The 19,612-nt window shown below is 41.9% G+C and overlaps 1 protein-coding gene across 2 annotated transcripts in view; it reads right to left on the bottom strand.

Moving 5' to 3' along the window:
* Nucleotides 1-19,141, bottom strand: part of aldh5a1 (aldehyde dehydrogenase 5 family, member A1 (succinate-semialdehyde dehydrogenase)) — a 30,123-nt gene extending 10,982 nt beyond the window's left edge. Inside the window, exons 1-4 of one of the 2 annotated variants that reach the window (XM_084336467.1) lie at nt 18,761-19,141; nt 3,891-3,974; nt 2,337-2,507; nt 29-145 (exon numbers count right to left, since the gene is read on the bottom strand). In XM_084336467.1, the coding sequence (XP_084192593.1) occupies nt 29-145; nt 2,337-2,507; nt 3,891-3,974; nt 18,761-19,048 (660 nt within the window). In that variant the 5' untranslated portion in view covers nt 19,049-19,141. The remainder of the gene's footprint in view (nt 1-28; nt 146-2,336; nt 2,508-3,890; nt 3,975-18,760) is intronic. The other variant, XM_084336468.1, reaches the window with a different exon arrangement.
* Between the last annotated feature and the right edge of the window lie 471 nt (nt 19,142-19,612).

Genomic DNA, 19,612 nt, shown 5'->3' with positions numbered 1-19,612 from the left:
GGGCTGCTGCGTGTAGAAGAACACTGACCTCCGCCAGGGCCAGGGCAGACAGCGGCGTGTCCTCTGCTGGTTTGACCACCACGGTGCAGCCAGCGGCCAGGGCAGCGCCCACCTTCCTGGTGATCATGGCGCTGGGGAAGTTCCACTGAGACGACCAGGAGGGACGGGAGGAAAGTTAAAAAGGACACAGTTGTGATGTTTGGAACCCTAGCCCTACCTCTCACTTGATATTGATCGGTGGATGGTTTCTCAGCACAATCCATGCTGTTCCTCATACTAGCTCTGGATAGTTAGCCACAAGCTAATGCAAGGTCAACAGGGTCAAGCCGAATGAGGCTCACTGAAACTAAATGTGTCAACTTGCTACGTGGAGTGAACTATCTGTGGCACATTTAATGAGGTATTGATTTGTGAAGGACACTCAAGAGATGCCTACGAGTGATGCTGTCCCCCACCTCATTAATTTCAATGGTGGAAATTAATTCAAACATAATTGTTGGAGTGATTTTAAGAACATTGTGGAATTTAGGTCCTTGGCCTGCCGTCAACCTATGTGTGAAGTTTCATCCCAATCGGATCAGAACTCTATGAGTTATAGCTGGCATGGACAGACATTATCAGAACTGTATGAGTTATAGCTGACATGGACAGATTGATTGAATTGATTGACATTTTTATTAACAGATTGCAGAATGGGTACAATACAGTACAGCTCAATACACAGAATTGTTAAGGGGATGCAGACCAGAGAAAGACTTTCGTCTTGTTTACATCAGGGTCCCCCATTTTTTTTTTTTTTTTATTGGTCTTTTTCCCCCTCCATTTTCCTCCGATTTTCTCACATCCCAATGTTAGTCGTATGCCAATTCCCAGTCCCTTCCTGGTCGCTGCGCACTTACCCCCCACAGTCAGATCATCTGGGAGAGTGGAGGCTACCACGTGCTTCCTCCGACACACGTCCAGCCAATCACCGCTTCTTTTCACCTGGCAGCGCGGATTCTCATCGAGAGGGCGTAGCGTGTGGGAGGACCACACTATCCCCCTCGAGTCCTATCCGCGCTTAGCAGGCGCCCCGACCGAACTGTAGGAGTCGCTGTTTACAACGACCCGGACCCACCCCGCCAGCTTCTCCCACCCTCTAATACAGCCAATTGTATTAGTGCAGACGGCCAGCCAAGCTGGTGACAACCCCGGAGCTGTGAGCTGGATTCGAACAGGCGAATCCAGCTCACAGCTCCGGGGCTGGTGACGAACGCAATCTCCGCTCGGCCACCTAACCGCCCCGGGGTCCCCCATTTTCAATTCATCATAACATATATGACATACATGACATACAGATAGACAATACTGCTACATCTATACATTTATGACATACCAGATTTACAAATACAGTACCGTTTGTGATACAAAAAGAGTCTAAAAAAGAGAGTATATACATTTGACGAAGAAACTGTACATTGGAGGAGGTTGGGTAGGTGGGTGGAGGGGGGGTTGGGTAGGTGGGGTGGGGGAAACTGTACATTGGAGGTTGTTGGGTGGGTGGGGTGGGGGGGGTGGCTAGGCGAGGTGGGGTAACTACATTGGATTATCGACAATAAGAAGAAGAGGGTCTCGTGTATTATTGGGTTACGACATTTACTGTACATTGGAGGGGGTTGGGTTAGGACATTTACAGGGGCCAGTTTCGAATTGCAGTCTCCCGTAGGTGCTCTTTGAGAGTGGTTTTGAAAGTGGTACTGGGTAGTGATTCACATTCCTTTACAGCTGTGGGTAGGGTCGTTCCACATTGATGTGGCATAATTGCGAAACGTGTTTTGTCCCTTGTTTGAGCCGAATCTGGGATTCACATGATTTGTGGAGCTCCCTCTGGTGTTGTGGTCGTGGTATTCACTGACCTTTGGGAAGTATTTTGACATGTACATGCGTACCTTAGTCATGTAGTGCATCTTGTAGACCAGACAGGATCAGAACTGTATGAGTTATAGCTGGCATGGACAGACACACAGACAGGAGCGATCGCAATAACCCTTTGCGCGCGGTGTAATAATGACATCTCAGATTTTCTTTTAAACCCATTAATTTCATAGCCATTTCGGACATCACAGATGCGAGTCCATTGGTTTATAGCAGATTTTACACGTATTGGTTAACCGTTAATAACTGATTAATGGGTGGTCGTGACCGGTTAGAAGAATTCGCCAGAAATTGCATCCCTACACCAAACTAATGTTCCAAGTTGATAAAAGTTGTAGTAAAAGTATTAGAGTGTCTACATTTAGTAGTGAAAACGTAGTGGTTCTGAAAACTTATGGATCCTTGACATTCATCCTGCTCACCGGTGTTATGATTGAAGCCACGCCCACTGGCTGTTTGAGCAGGAGGATCTTGCGGTCCTTGGCGGGTGAGGGAACAACGTCCCCATACGTGCGCCGGGCCTCCTCTGAGAACCACTCCAGGAAGGAGGCGGCGTAGCCAATCTCTCCCAGAGACTCCTTCACTGGCTTGCCCTGAAAACAGAGCATGTGCACATACACACACAGCTCATTCGAGATCGACAACACACCATCTTAGGCAAACATTTATCACCAGTGCAATATCACTATCATATTTTTTTCACGTCATTGCCTGAAGCACATTTTGAACTAACCAGAAATTAAGTCTCTTGCGATTTGGACATTTCAGTCGTCAATATTGTGATTTTCAGCTGATTCGCAGCTTCAGTAAGCCTGTGTATTACTGCTTGTGCAGCTTCAGTAATAAGGCCTGTGTATTACTGCTTGTGCAGCTTCAGTAATATGGCCTGTGTATTACTGCTTGTGCAGCTTCAGTGTTAAGGCCTGTGTATTACTGCTTGTGCAGCTTCAGTAATATGGCCTGTGTATTACTGCTTGTGCAGCTTCAGTAATATGGCCTGTGTATTACTGCTTGTGCAGCTTCAGTAATATGGCCTGTGTATTACTGCTTGTGCAGCTTCAGTAATATGGCCTGTGTATTACTGCTTGTGCAGCTTCAGTAATAAGGCCTGTGTATTACTGCTTGTGCAGCTTCAGTAATATGGCCTGTGTATTACTGCTTGTGCAGCTTCAGTGTTAAGGCCTGTGTATTACTGCTTGTGCAGCTTCAGTGTTAAGGCCTGTGTATTACTGCTTGTGCAGCTTTAGTAATATGGCCTGTGTATTACTGCTTGTGCAGCTTCAGTAATATGGCCTGTGTATTACTGCTTGTGCAGCTTCAGTAATATAGCCTGTGTATTACTGCTTGTGCAGCTTCAGTGTTAAGGCCTGTGTATTACTGCTTGTGCAGCTTCAGTAAGCCTGTGTATTACTGCTTGTGCAGCTTCAGTGTTAAGGCCTGTGTATTACTGCTTGTGCAGCTTCAGTGTTAAGGCCTGTGTATTACTGCTTGTGCAGCTTCAGTGTTAAGGCCTGTGTATTACTGCTTGTGCAGCTTCAGTGTTAAGGCCTGTGTATTACTGCTTGTGCAGCTTCAGTGTTAAGGCCTGTGTATTACTGCTTGTGCAGCTTCAGTGTTAAGGCCTGTGTATTACTGCTTGTGCAGCTTCAGTGTTAAGGCCTGTGTATTACTGCTTGTACAGCTTCAGTGTTAAGGCCTGTGTATTACTGCTTGTGCAGCTTCAGTGTTAAGGCCTGTGTATTACTGCTTGTGCAGTGATTTCAATAGGAGTGTGTCTCTTGGTTTGGCAGTGTATTGCAAAATAACTTTTCAACAATTCAAAGACAATACTGTTACATAGTTTGTGGATTTTTTAAATGTTGTACACAATGAGCTAATGAGAACTTTTGGCATCTTGCCTGCTAAACTGATCCGCAAAGGTCTCAGACAAAACAGCACAATACTGGAAAGCGTACAGCCAGACAGGACGTACTCACACACTCAAAAGTGATCAGCTTAGCCAGGTCCTCCTTGTGCAGCGTCAACAGGTCGAACCACTTCCTCAATAGGACGCTTCTCTCCTGGGCACAAGATTCAGTTGGGCTGGGTATCACTGGAAATTACTTGTAACAATATATGCAGTGAATCTGTTACAATATGTTATGCTCCGTAATTCGCAATAGGGGGATTTTAAAAAGCATTTTCAAACTATAATTAACACTTTGAGTGCCAGCGACGCGTTTTGTCGTTAGTTCATGCCGCCCTTTGAATGCCACCAACGCTATATAGCGTTTTTATGTCGTATTCTTTTTTATTGGCGCAGCATGCGGCTCTTTGCCCCTAAAAAAAATTAAAAAAAAAAGATTATAATATTTTTTTTATTTATTACTTTTTACTTTTTTTTTTCACTCATTCCATAAGGACGTAGAATAAACAATTAAAAAAAATTAAATGGTCCATTTGCATGTTCTTGGTATCTGAATCTAGGGACATAATATGGATCAGTGTCAGAAATAGTGTGTCTGTTACTAGGCTTGAGTAAATTTTTTTTTTTTTTTTTATCCACTTTTTCTCCCATTTTCTATATTTTTCTCCCATCCCAATTTCGTATAATCCAATTCAACCCTCCCCTGTCACGAACGCTGTTTCTTGCCTCCCACAAGCCGGCTGCAATGTGGACTAAGTCATACATAGCACAAGTCCCCTCCGGTACTTGAGGTAACAGCAGTCGCATCTTTTCACCTGCGCAGCTCGATCTCTCAGTGGCGAGGAGTAACGCGTGGGAGGCTCACGCTGCCCCCGACACCTGATTCTACTGCGCAGGCGCACCAACCGACCTGTAGGAGTCGCTGTCCACAACGCCCGATCCCCACCCATCAGTTTCCCACCCCCTAATACGGCCAATGTGTATTAGTATGAACGACCAGCTAAACTGAAAGCAATGTGGAGCGCTGGGCTCGAACAGGCAAGCCCAGCGTCTCAGTCATTCGTGGCGCGCCTTGCCCACTACGCCACGTAGCCGCCCACTAGGCTTGAGTAAATTGTAATGAACCAAAAGGAGAATATCAATTCTATTTAAAAAAATAAATAAAATTCTCTTTGACTGTGAATAACACCATGCTAAAATTTACCAGACCTAAAAAATCTAAGCAAATGAATAAAGGGAAGATGATTAAACAGAAGGTTTTGTAGATACAGTACTGAATTCTGCCATCTTTTTTAGAATGTAAATTTCTCCACCGTTTTTTGCAAGACGTTCACAGAAAGGTAGAGAAACTAACTGTGTTCTGTTTTATGGCAATAACGTTCAGGTTTGTGGGAGATAATCCCAAAAAATAAAAAAGTAAATCCAGAAGTCAGATGATTGACAGGGGCTGGTGTGAGCTGGGCTGTGCCACTTCCTCCTGTCAATATGCGCCGGTTTCCGACTCAATGCCCTGAGATTTCTATAATCTTATATTTCACTAATAACAGTTAAAATAATTGGTAAACAAACGTAATGCTGAAAATACACTTGTACTGTATATCTCGGGTTTAAGAGGTTAACCATGTGAGGCCCAAATTAAAAATACATTAGCAACTTCAGAGGCCAGAGGGTGGGACATATAAAACACATTTACTATCAAATAGCATTATGAGGCTGAACAACAGGACCAATTGACTATACATGTGCTTAAATTTTTTTAAATAAACATTATTTTTTTAAATGGTTAAAAGTGATTTTGTAATTTTGCAACTTGGGTCTCACAGGGTACTTTTAACCCTGTGAGGCCCAAATAAAAAAGACATTAGCAACTTCAGAGGCCAGAGGGTGAGACCTATAAACACATGAAGGGTGCCGTGACTGAAAAAAAAGGTTGAGAAACGCTGGTATATGGTGTGGCTCTTTGTGGTACCACAGTAATTTTTGTGGCTCTTAGTCTCTGACTTGTTGGCCACCCCTGGTTTAGACTGATGAATGGGGGGGGGGGGGGGGGGGGGCAGTTTCCTCATTTTACTTTTCAGTCAAGCCAACTGAAGAATCCATTGTGATCGCCGACCATCAGAACAGCGTGGATTATGTATTTCCAGCACCCAACACTGAATCAATAAACGCAATCGATATTTGGAATGGCGATCAGGAATTGAAATAATCCTTTTGGATAACATCTGATCTGAGGTAAGGAATCTATTTGACCAGTCTTGGGATAGTCAGAGCTTTTTTCTTTTTTTGTATTTTCTTTTTTTATTATTTTTTAAACAAACACATAAACAAACATGACAACACACAATAGGATATACAAATACACATATGCTCCAGCTCGTACCCCACTCTCCCGGACCCCCCATTGGATAATCCAACCATTATAATTTGTTCCTAACCAGACACTACCATTATATGCTAGCTTTTATTCTCTCCACCACTTCTAACCACATTGCCATTTTGGATTCATTGAGACCCAAAATTCTTGCCGTTGATATTTCTTGATAAATCACATCGAGATATGTAAGAATCCAGACCTTCCGGCAAATTTTTTCCGGTTGAAACCATTGTGATGCTATCAACTTTTTAGCCACTGTGATACCGGATAAAACCAATCTCTTTAGCTGTGGAGGTACTGCATGCTCAAAGACATCATTCAGCAGTAATACAGAGGGGTGTACAGGTATATCCAGAGTTAAGAGATTTGACAATTGCTGGGTCACTTCTTTCCAAAATATCTTAACTGGTGGGCAGTCCCAGTACATGTGCATAAATGTCCCTTCGTCCCCATTTGTACATAAGGAGCATTTGGAGTCTTGTTTAAGACCCATTTTGTTCAGTCTTATAGGAGTTAAGTATGTCCTGTGAATATAGTTAAGATTGATTTGTTGATGGTCCGGGTTCCTTGATGCAAGTCGTACATTTGCCCAGGCTTCTTGCCAGTCAAAGTCTATCTCCAGGTCTGGTATATCCCTCCTCCAGACTGAGTCTAGATGGAGGGTTTCATACGAGGCCGTTAGTAATTGATGATAAAAATCTGAAACAAAACCTCTCGATGTCTCTCTTTCATAGAAGAATTTGTGGTATCTGTGGTGTACAATTGGTATCCTTAATGGAACACCGTGAGCCTTCAAACATGCCAATAACTGTGCGTAAAAATAATATGAGGACTTGGTGAGATAAAAAATGTTGCGTATTTCATCGAAACTACAAAAACCCTGTTTGTTGAAAACGTCTCCTAATGTGTGTATGCCTTGCTTTTCCCATCTAGGGAATCTTATAGGTTGTTTTCCAATCAAGAGTGCATTGTTATTGAATAAGGGAGTATGATTATGCCATTTATGTGGGATAGAGTATTTTTTTTGTGTTTCACGCCATATCCGGATGGCATGAGTGATTATGGGGCCAAATTTCCGTTCGCATTGCTTAATTGATAATTTGGTGTACACTATGTCCTTCAGCCTGTGTGGAGCTACTATATTTTCTTCAACATTTCTCCAGGATACTGATGCTTGGGGATCAAACCATGTTGTCAGTGGTCTTAAAGTGTACACCTTAAAATAGTGATGGAAATCTGGAAATGCCATACCACCGTCTGCTTTGTTTCTCTGTGCGGTGGATCTTTTTATACGTGGTGGTTTGTTATTCCAAATAAATTTGTATGTGGAGGAGTGTAATTCTTTCCAGTAACCCTTTGGAGGGGGTAACGGTAGCATTGAGCTGAAGAAGTTGATTCTAGGTAGGACGTCCATCTTAACTATTGATATCCGTGCTTGTACTGAGTTTTTAAGTTTTGACCACCTGACAAGGTTGTATTTGATTTTGTTTTGGATTTTTATGTAATTGTGCTTCACCGTTTGGCTTATGGTAGGGAATATTTCAACTCCCAAACATCTAAAGTGTTTTACCATCGGTATCTCTTCTGGGAGGGTTATATTTATTTTTGCAGGGGCGTTAAGTGGGAGGAAGGCCGACTTCGGCCAATTTATCCTAAATCCCGATAAATCTCCAAAGTCCTCAATCAACTTGAGAAGATGAGGCAATGCGGTGTTGGGGTTTTGCATGAACAGTATTACGTCGTCCGCATATAAACAAATTTTGTGTTGTGTGCCCTTGATTACGATTGGTTCTATGGATTGGGATTGTCTTATATATTGTGCTAAAGGCTCTAATGATAGATCGAATAGTCCGGGACTAAGAGGGCAACCCTGTCTGGAAGACCGTGATACTGGAAAGATTTCGGTGATTGTACCTGTTGTAATCATGGCCGATGGGTCTTTGTATAATACTTTAATCATATCAATGAATCCTTTTCCTAACCCCATCCTTTCTAATACTGCCCATAGATACGACCATTCCAACCTGTCAAAAGCTTTCATTGCATCCAGGGACAGCATCGCCTTAGGTGTGTTGTCTTCCTTGTTAGCATCTAGTACGTGTAGTAATCGTCTTATGTTATCAGTGATCAAGCGGCCTCTTATGAAGCCAGTTTGGTCCGGATGAATTAAAGACGTCATATGCTTTTGTAGTCTGATGGCTAATACCTTAGAGTACAGTTTGATATCGGTTCCGAGGAGGCTTAAAGGTCTATAACTACCGCACTCGGTGGGGTCTTTGTCTTTTTTAAGGAGGACTGTTATGAGTGCAATATTGTCATTCTTATGGAAGTTCCCCTCCTTGACTGAGTATAAAATCATATTTAGTAATAAGGGTCCAATTATGTCCCAACAAGAGAGGTACATTTCTGGTGGGATACCGTCTCTTCCAGGAGCCCTACCACTTTGCATTTCAGATATGGCCTCTCTAAGTTCATCTAGTGTGATCAGTGTTTCTAACTGTTTAGCGTCATCCTCTGAAAGTTTAGGGAGGTTAATTTGATTAAGATATGTGTCCATTTTGTTTTGATCGAAGGTCGTTTCTGATTTGTATAAGTTGGAGTAGAATTCTTTGAATGTCGTGTTTATTTCTTTGGGTTCTGTAACAAGTCCTTGTTGTGCTCTAATGGTAGTTATATCTGCAAATTTTGCGTTGACTCTTAATCGCATAGCTAATAGGTGACTTGGTTTGGAACCTTGGGAGTACTGCTGTTGTCTTGTGCTACGTATTTGCATTTCAGATTGTTGTCTGTATATGGCGTTAATCTCTTTTTTTAGTATATTGACTTGATTTTCCAGTTGAACCGAGTTGTTGTATTGTAAAGAATTAAATAACGTTGAGTAAAGCGTTTCCAGTTCAGCCAGTTTTGAGCATCGATTCTTGCGTATTTGGGAGGAAAAGCTATCAGTGAAATCCTTGATCATTCCCTTTGTCGACATCCATAATATTCTGGGGTCCTGCACCGAATTCTCATTCATCCGTAGGAATACCGTAAGAGCTTCTTTGATTTGTGTAATGAATTCCTTGTTATTAAGCAGCATCGTGTTAAATCGCCATCTTGGGGCTCGGGATGATAGTATACCAAATGTTCATTTTAAGAGTAAATAACAGTGATCAGACAATGCATTGGGTATCATTTCCACATCGTAGTTATCAAATAGTCTCGGGGTTGTGAAAACGTAATCTATTCTGGATAATGTGTTATGTCTCGCAGATCGACAAGAGTACTTCCGGGTCATGGGGTTGAGTGATCGCCATAAGTCAATTACACCTGTAATCTTCGACCAATCCTTTAATGCATTAGATGAATTTTTTTGTTCGTTGGAAAAGGAGGGGTTTGATTTGTCCATCCTTGGATTCCAAATGGCATTAAAATCCGCACCAATTATAAATGAGTATTCGGGAAGGTCTAACATTGCTCTGGTAAGTGTAGTGAAGAAACTAACTTCGTATAAATTTGGGGCGTATACCGCTACCAACGCTATTTTTCTGTTCTTGTGTAAAATCTTGGCTATAGTTATCCGACCATCTGCATCAGACCATACTCCCTTCAATTCAATATTCAACTTCCATCTAACGACTATGGCTACTCCCCGAGTTCTCGTTCCAAAGGAAGAGTGACTAATGTTATGATATGTGTTGTCCGCTAACGTATCTATGTCTTTCTCTAAAATGTGCGTTTCGCTTAGCAGAGCCACGTCCACCTGTTCTTTTTTCATCAGTGTGAGCACGCTTTTGCGTTTGTGTTGTTTATTTATTCCACCAGTGTTCCAGATCATTATATTCAAACTAGCCATAATCTATACATGTTGTTGTGTAGTTGTTGGTAATGCAATATTTTTTTAACGCTTGACCACATTATTTATACCCTTCACATTGAGGGTTATAATTTTAAGATCACTCATGTCAAAAACTCATATAATACATAATGTGTTGCATGAGTGCGTACTGGGAGCCTATTGAAGCTAATGTGGGCAGGTCTCTAAATGGCTGGAATAACATCGTTCCAGTGAAGCTGAGAGGAGTCCCGCCGCGGGAGAGTAAAGGGCCAATCTACAGAGTGATAAAATCCCTACAGAGATCGGCCCCTCTCCGCACACCCCCCCAATCCCCACACCGCCGTATCAAATGGTAGTAAATAGTTACAGAACCCAACAGTACTGGAGCTTCACTCCTTGTCTGTAGGTATAATTTCAATCAGATATTTAAAGATAATATAGGCTACTCGCATCCGATAATTTGACCAAAAATAGTATGACCATTTTCTTCTGTTTAATCCCTCTTATTTATTATTAACATTATTTCGTCCACATATTGTGGCCCTTATGGAGTTAAAGGAAACATTGCAATCAGGAGAAGAGGGGGGGGGGCTATATAATAATAATAATAATAATAGTAAATAAAAAAAATAAACTATGGGAATGAATCATATTTTTTGTGTATATATTCAAATTGGAGTTACATTGGTCTGTTTGTTTGTCTGAATTGCATGAATACTGTGTAATATGTGATAATAATAATAATAATAATAATAATAATAATAATAAGACAAAGATGGTTGTGCCACTGATCTATAATCATGATTTTGAATCCATTGTTTGATATCTGAAGGAGTTAAGAGTATTTAAACCATAAATCACGTGACTAAAGCATATCATGAAGCTATATAGCCCAGTGGTTCTCAAACTGTGGTGCGCGTACCACTACCACTAGTGGTACTTGGTGGTACTGCTGGTGGTACTTGAAAACATTTCCAAAAACGCAAAAAAAAAAAAAAAAAAAAAAAATTTGCAGTCAGGCCACTGAACTTAGAAGCAGGCCAGACCAGTGTTTCTTTAATTCAACTTCAGCCCTGATCATAACCATTTATTTTTTGTAATGTCAGATAAAAAATGAAATACTCCCACTTTTCTGAAAAGACTTGGTGTTAAATCTGACATTACAGAAAATCCATCAAAATATGTGTTGCTGCTAATCATTGACACATGCCTAGCCTGTAATAATCCCCCCCAGAAAAATGTACTTTGCATTTGATATATTGTAAATATTTTACTTTTTGTGTGTTTTTTTAACAATAATTTGTGATGCCATCACACAAACTGGCATTTAAAGGGTAAACATTCAAAAATGTATTGAATATGTGTTTTCTTTTTTACAATAATTTGTGATGCCCATCACAAACACTGGCATTTAAAGGGTAAAAATTCTAAAATTCCTGCACCAGAATGCAAGAAATTAAGTTTTTGTAACAAAATAATTGTGTGTGTGTGTGTGTGTGTGTGTGTGTGTGTGTGTGTGTGTGTGTGTGTGTGTGTGTGTGTGTGTGTGTGTGTGTGTGAGAGAGAGAATGACGGACAATTGTTTGCTGTGTGTGAGAGAGAGAGAGAGAGAGAGAGAGAGTGAGAGAGAGAGAGAGAGAGAATTAAGTACATTTGCTGAAATACAGTTGTTCTTAATTTTGTGGGTGAGAATGTTAGTTATTATTATGTTCTCAATGCCCATTGTATGAGTTGTGTGGAAGCGTTTGCTAGTTCTAGTGCTATCCCTTTGTACATTGTGGCTGTGTCTGACAAAAGTTAACAATAAATAATGGTATTAGGAATACATTTGCCTCCTGCGTGAACTGTGCATAGCTGAATAGACTGTATTTTAACGCCGGTCATATGGTGGTACTTGGAGAGCCAGCTACGTTCTCAGGTGGTACTTGGTGTAAAAAGTTTGAGAACCACTGGTAGCCCATATCAGATAAAGTAATACAAATTAAATTAAAAGAAAAGCAGAAAAGAAAAGAAAGGCGGGGAGAGCCCGGGAGATTACGGTGACTATGAGAAAATATCATCATAACCATGAACTACTGTAGCACTCCATAGGTTATAGATATGCTTGCCATATAGTTTTATCCAGACTACTCCATTCCAACTCATTGTGGGGGTTGGGGGGAGCCCCAATATTTGTGTGTCCGATATCAAAGCTGGACATTTCAATCGTAAAAACTAGTCTTTTAATACATAATAACCTATATCAGTATAATGTGAAGTGTGCCAGTAAAAAAGAAATAATAAAATGGGGAGGAAAAAGAGAAAAAAAAACAAGCAACAAAACTGGAGAGGGAGAGAGAGAGAGAGAGAGAGAGAGAGAGAGAGAGAGAGAGAGAGAGAGAGAGAGAGAGAGAGAGAGAGAGAGAGAGAAGAGAAAGAGAGAGAGAGAGAGAAAGAGAGAGACCTCAATACGTTCTGCATGAGCGCATTCCATCAGTCCGATTAATCAGTACCTTTAATCACGCCTTTCAGAAAGTCTTCCGCTTCTTGTGGGGTCTTGAAAAACTAGTCTTTTAATACATAATAACCTATACCAGTATAATGTAAGGTGTGCCAGCAAAAGAAATTGGGAGGAAAAAAAGAAAAAAAAGCAAGCAACAAAACTAGAGAGAGAGAGAGAGAGAGACCTCAGTCCGTTCTGCATGAGCGCATTCCATCAGTCCGATCCATGTGTAGGGTGGGCAGTACCTTTAATCCACGCCTTTCAGATAGTTCTCCGCTTCTTGTGGGGTCTTGAAAGAGTGGTCCTCGCCGTTGTGTGTAATAGATAGTTTCGAAGGGAAGCGCATTTTAAATCGTATCCCTTTTTTGATGAGCTGATCACACACAGTGTTGTATTTACGTCTTTCCATCCTGGTCTGATAGGAGATGTCTGGTCTGATCAGAAGTTTATTGCCCTCGTAGTTCAGTACGCCTTTCGCCCGTGCTGCTGTCGTAATTCGTTGTGCATCTTGCATAGTTTGAAATTTTATGACCACAGGTCTGGTTTTATCAGGCTGGATGTCTCCTGCAGCCCTGCGACACCTGTCAATCTTCACGCTGCCTTTTTCTGTATCGATATTAAGCAGAGTTGGAAGCCAGGTCTCGAAGAATTTAACAGGTTGTGTGCCCTCTGTCCCGTCTTTCAAACCCATAATACAAACGCTTTCACGTCGGCTTTGATTGTCGGCATCTTCCGCCCGCTGTTGCAGAGTAGTCACTGTTTTTTCCAGCTTTTTCAGTCTGTTTTCTGTTGTTGTTGTGTTGTCCTCGGCCGCTGAGATGCGGGATTCCGCCTCTGTAATGGGTTTGGTATTGTCTGACAGTCGGCTATTAAAGCCCTCAAGTGTTGCAGTCAGGGCAGTAAGCTTTAGGTCCATCAGGGCACTTATCTTTTCAGTCACATCGCGAACCACACGGGCAGCAATGTTTTCCCATTGACTTTCCTTGTCGCGGCCACCCGCAGCGCCAGGTTCAAGTTCAATTTCGACGTCGTCCTGTTTGTTTGTCGCTGAGCGAGTTTCAATTGTGGCGCGTCCTTGTCCTTCAGAGCTTTTTTCACAGATATATCAACGTGTCCCATATGTGTGTGTGTGTGTGTGCGTGCCGCTGATCAGGAAATGAGAGAATCGATATTTCAGCCCGCTTCTATAGCGTGCATAAGTACACATATACTATCGATAATCTAGCGTTTATTTGAAAACGATTCATAAATAGGCCGAAAAATGACAACGTTTTTGTGTATGCCAGAATATTCCAGTAAATGCCGTTTATCACGAAATCTATATATTTTCCCGAAAAACTAGGGCTTTTCTAAATGCTATAAAACGGAAATGAACCGATTAAAAAACAATCCGTTTCGACAATGTTGACTGCAAACAAGTCATTGATAAACGACGGGCAGATTAGACATAGCCATAATTTAAGACAGAGATTATGCGTTCACAACGCTATCATTGAAGTGGGTGCTGGCATTTAACCACGTTTTACCATGTTCACCAGTGGTAATCAAAGTGTTAATAAATGAGAGAATTTGAGACCAAGGCTGACAGACATGCTTCACACTCACACCCAGAAATGCAAGGAGATTGGTTAGTTATATTAGTAATATTGGTCATCACTGTAAAACCATAATAGACGGCATAATGCCACTCTTGCATAGCATGTAATGCCATATGGCTACTCTTACATAGCAGGTACATCATGTATTCCAAAAGTATGATTAAGAGGTTTAAAATATATGAAAAGGAAATGTACATTATAAACTTTTAGACAACTTAAAATATGACATTGCAAGACAGGCTATATTGTAATTGCAATAGTATCAACTGAAATAGTATGATAGTATGATATTTTGTCCAAATCCCTCAACCCTAATGTCAGTATGTCACCCAATACACTTCACCTCATATTTGGTTATAGCTGGCTTAATCCCAGCACACTTGCACAACATATTTTTATTTATACAAATTATTAATTAATTAATTAATCTATTTGAGCCTTGGTCAAAATGTTATGGTGCAATTCCTTTTTTCCCTAAATGATGGGAGTATAATCAAATAGGGTTGGATTAAATTGTTACATGCCTAATAAGTAAAGTATGATTTTCATGATAAATCCATGCAGCATCTTAGGCCCATGTCAGAATCATGTATGTTTCCCCATGGATTACCACAGGGTGGACTACTGATTGCAGGGATGGATTGTTAACCAAAGAAGCTACATAACTGACATTCTCCTTGCACTCGCCTCCCTACCCGTGAAGGTCTTTGAAAAGACACTCAAGCCCCACATCATCTCTAGCCTCCCACCCGGACTAGACCCTCACCAGTTCGCCTAGAGACCCAACAGGTCCACGGAGGATGCCATCGCCACAACTCTCCACTCTACCCTGTCCCATCTGGAGAGAGGGTCGTCAACTCGGCCCAAAAAAATCAGCGGATGCCCTCTACCCTCACTGGAAGAGAGAGGGTCGAGGGTCGTCAACTCGGCCCAAAAAATCATCAGATGCCCTCTCCCCTCACTGGAAGAACTATATAACTCCCGCTGTCTTAAGAAGGCAGTGAAAGGACCCACACCACCCGGGCAACAAACACCTCATACGGCTGTGCTCGGGCAGGCGTTTCAGCGTCATGCCCACCCGGACTAACAGACTCAAGTTCAGTTTTTATCCCAGGGCCATTATTAAGTGCACTAAAAAAAACTCAGCTAAAATTTAAAACAACAATCTCCCCTGCACCCCCCCCCCTCCCCACACACACACAACACCAAGGGAATAGTGCAATTTTCTTTTTTATGTCTATTATGTCTCACTCTTGTCTTTATTATTTTAATACTGTATTTTAGGACAGTGTTTCTATTATCTAGGACTGTGTGACTGTTAGCATCTAGGGCTGCATTTAAAATTTCATTGTACCATTGTGACAATGACAATACAGGTCATTCATTCACTAACCTAGGCTGAAGCTGTGTGTGAATGAATGAATGAATGAATGAATGAATGAATGAATGAATACTTTATTTAACAGATTGCAGAATGGGTACAATACAGTACGGCTCAATACATACAATTGTTAAGGGGATGCAGACCTGAGAAAGACGTTTGTCTTGTGTTGTGTACATGCTCCGTTTCATTCACTTGGCTGGCATACATTTACATGTGGAAATGTGACAAGCAGGGCTATTAAAGGAATGGGAAGAAACTGCTGAACTACCTGGTGACACGTGATGTTGGACTTTGCTATATTTGTAGAGACGTGTAAAGTGATTTATTAATTATTACCCAAGTGTGGTGACAAGGATTAATAATTGTGTGGTTGCATGCTCATCATTAGCGGACAGCAAAGGCACTGCAATATGTGTTAACCTCTTGGCAGGACAGCCTGACAAACTGTTCAATATTTAACCCACCATGCGTTATGCATTTAAAGGGGAATAGGCGACTGCTGAGTTTCAGGTTGGATTTTATTAATATGCTCTTAGAGCACATTATATATCTGAAGTCATTATTCTTTTAATTGCAAATAGATCAACGACAACATTTGCATCGGTATGACATCACATAATAATATATGTGACGAAATATAATTTCCTGTGACAAAATGGTATCCAATGTAATAAAAAAAGTCAACCAACGAACTAGATTCTTGTACCGGATCTCCTCTCTGGTAAACAAGAATACCCTGAATACTCTGGCAGGAGCACTCATTCAAGGGTACTACGACTATGCTTGCACCTCATGGTACCAAAGCACCTCAAAGGCGCTAAAAACAAGATTACAAACATCACAAAATAAACTGGTCAGACTACTACTTGACCGTACCCCCAGAACCCACCTCACCCCAGCCCACTTTGATAAACTAGGATGGCTTAGAGTAGACAACAGAGTATAGCAACTTGCAATGGGCCTGGTCTACAAGATACACTACACAACTAAGGTACCCATGTACATGTCAAAATACTTCCCAAAGGTCAGTGAATACCACGACCACAACACCAGAGGAAGCTCAACAAATCATGTTAAACCCAGATTCGGCTCAAACAAGGGACTAAACACGTTTCGCAATTATGCCACATCAATGTGGAACGCCCTACCCAAAGCTGTAGAGGAATGTGAATCCCTACCCACATTCAAAAACGTTCTTAAAGAGCACCTACGGGAGGCTGCAATTCGAAACTGGCCACCGTAAATGCCCAAACCCCCCACCACCTCCTAATAGACAGTCTCCTCCCCACCGCATGTATATATTCTCTCCCCGCCGTATGTATATTTCTCTCCCACCCACCCCCTCCAAATGTACAGTCTCCACCCCACCGTATGTATATTTCTCTCCCACCCACCCACCCCCTCCTAATGTACAGTCCCCTCCCCATCATATGTATATACTCTGTCAGAATCTATGGGTAACAGTACTGTATATTTGAATACCGTTTATGTCACAACTGTATCAGTACTAAATACCTGTATGTCATGCATGTCCCTATGCCATAAATGTCATGTATGTTGTGTATGTCAAAGGCGCTAAAAACAAAATTACAAACATCTCAAAACAAACTGGTCAGACTACTGCTTGACCTTACTCCTAGAACCCACCTCACCCCTGCCCACTTTGACAACCTAGGATGGCTTAGAGTAGACGACAGAGTACAGCAACTTGCAATGGGCCTGGTCTACAAGATACACTACACGACCAAGGTACCCATGTACATGTCAAAATACTTCCCAAAGGTCAGTGAATACCACGATCACAACACCAGAGGGAGCTCCACAAATCATGTTAAACCCAGATTCGGCTCAAATAAGGGACTAAACACGGTTCGCAATTATGCCACATCAATGTGGAACGCCCTACCCAAAGCTGTAAAGGAATGTGGATCACTACCCACTTTCAAAACCTCTCTCAAGGGACACCTACGGGAGACTGCAATTCAACACTGGCCCCTGTAAATATCCTAACACAACCCCCTCCAATGTACAGTCATTTACCTAGTATGGTTGTCAATAGTCCAATGTACAATTTTGTTTGTTTGTACAGTGTCCCCCCCCCCCCCTCAATGTACAGTTTTGCTTGTATATACAGTGTGCCCCCCCCCCCCCCCCCCCCCCAACCACCTCCAATGTAGATTACCCAGTATGGTTGTCAATATCCCAGTGTACCCAACCCCCCCCCCACCCAACCTCCTCCAATGTACAGTTTCTACGTCAAATGTATATACTCCCTTTTCCTGACTCCTTCTGTATCACAAACAGTACTGTATTTGCAAATCTGGTATGACATAAATGTATAGATGTAGCAGTACTGACTATCTGTATGTCATGTATGTCATATATGTCCTGATGAATTGAAAATGGGGGACCCTGATGTAAACAAGACGAAAGTCTTTCTCTGGTCTGCATCCCCTTAACAATTGTGTGTATTGAGCTGTACTGTATTGTACCCATTCTGCAATCTGTTAATAAAGTTTTCAATCAATCAATCAATCAATCATGTCATAAATGTCGATATGAATTGAAAATGGGGGACCCTGATGTAAACAAGACAAACGTATTTCTCTGGTCTGCATCCACTTAACAATTGTGTGTATTGAGCCGTACTGTATTGTACCCATTCTGCAATCTGTTAAATAAAGTTTTCATTCATTCATTCAATATAAAGCCTCCTCTGGTTTCTAGCGGTGGGCGTGTTTTATTTAAAAAAATTTTTTTTTAATGTATATTATTAATAGTATACTGACTCGGCTGTCGCCTCGCCATCAGGTCAATGTGATTTTCTTCACCTGTAATAACAATCCCAATTAATTAGATTTAAGAATCATATCTTGCAGAATTGTTTGGTACATAATGCATGTTGTGTATCAGTGTATGTTTACACTGTTATGGCATGCATGTCCCTATGCCATAAATGTCACTATGAATTGAAAATGGGGGACCCTGATGCCTGTGTGTATTGAGCCGTACTGTATTGTACCATTCTGCAATCTGTTAAATAAAGTTTTCATTCACTCATATTGCACGTTTACACTATGTTGCATATAAACCAACACACACGCGCTATAAAATATGTGCACGAATTGTGTAGAGTCAGTGTATGACACAATATAAAACCTAAGTGCACTGTCTCATAAGACAATCTGTATGTATTGTTAACACCTGCTTGCAGCAGTTAATGGCATTATGCCCATTGATAACTGACGGCAGCCTCTACTGAGGGGTTGGAACGTGCAGTAATACCTTGGCTGTGACCTGTTTCCAGGAGTAAAACGCTTTGTATGCCGCGTCAACGGCTTGCTTGGCTTCCTGTGGACCGCAGTCAGCGACCTTGGCGATCTCTTCCCCCGTCGCCGGGTCCAGCACCGGGAACGTCGAGGCCGCGGAGACCCAGCGCCCGTCTATGTAGCCTCCCGTCCGGAGGAGCTGAGCGGAAATGTCGAGGCTGTACTTTCGCTGCATAGCTGTGGGAAGGCCGGGCAAAACGCGCCGGAGAAGACGCTGACTGCTCAGCAGACAGAAGCTAGGCATTGTGCAGCAATAGTGTATTGAGCAGCGAGCTGAATGCTTCTCGTGGTTCTGCTGCTGCAGCCCGTGAATGGCAATAAGGAGGCCGTCACGGTCAGTGGATCTGTCGGGTTTGAACCAGTCTCGAAGGCGGTTCGGCTGCATCAACCACGTGATCTTGCACAAATACAATAGCTAACAAGCCAATAGTCTTCATTCTGAAGTGATTTATAGAACAGATATCATATAGCATGCAACAAATGCTAAATCAACGCAGTTTCCTTTTACTGTCATGTTGCATACTTGCATCGCTGAGGACGGAAACGCCGTTAAACATAATGTACCGGTAAACAAAATTATAATGCATTCGTTAATTTCATCAATCAACATTACTTGCAGTCCAACACAGTCGCTCGTCTGTTCAATGAAAGCATTCGCCTTTGTCGTTTCGTGAATCCACCTCACCGCATCCGAACCAGCAGCGTTAAGATCAATTCGTGCAAAGTTGCAAACCATTAATGTCTCGAACCCCGTTTAGAATACATATTTGAATTAAAGTCAAAATACATTATAGGCACACAGTACCTA

The sequence above is a fragment of the Notolepis coatsorum genome, assembly GCF_963971535.1.
Source record: "Notolepis coatsorum genome assembly, chromosome: 19".
Lineage (NCBI taxonomy): Eukaryota > Metazoa > Chordata > Actinopteri > Aulopiformes > Paralepididae > Notolepis > Notolepis coatsorum.
The sequence above is the reverse complement of the archived record's forward strand: the minus strand, read 5'-3'. Positions and strand labels throughout refer to the sequence as shown.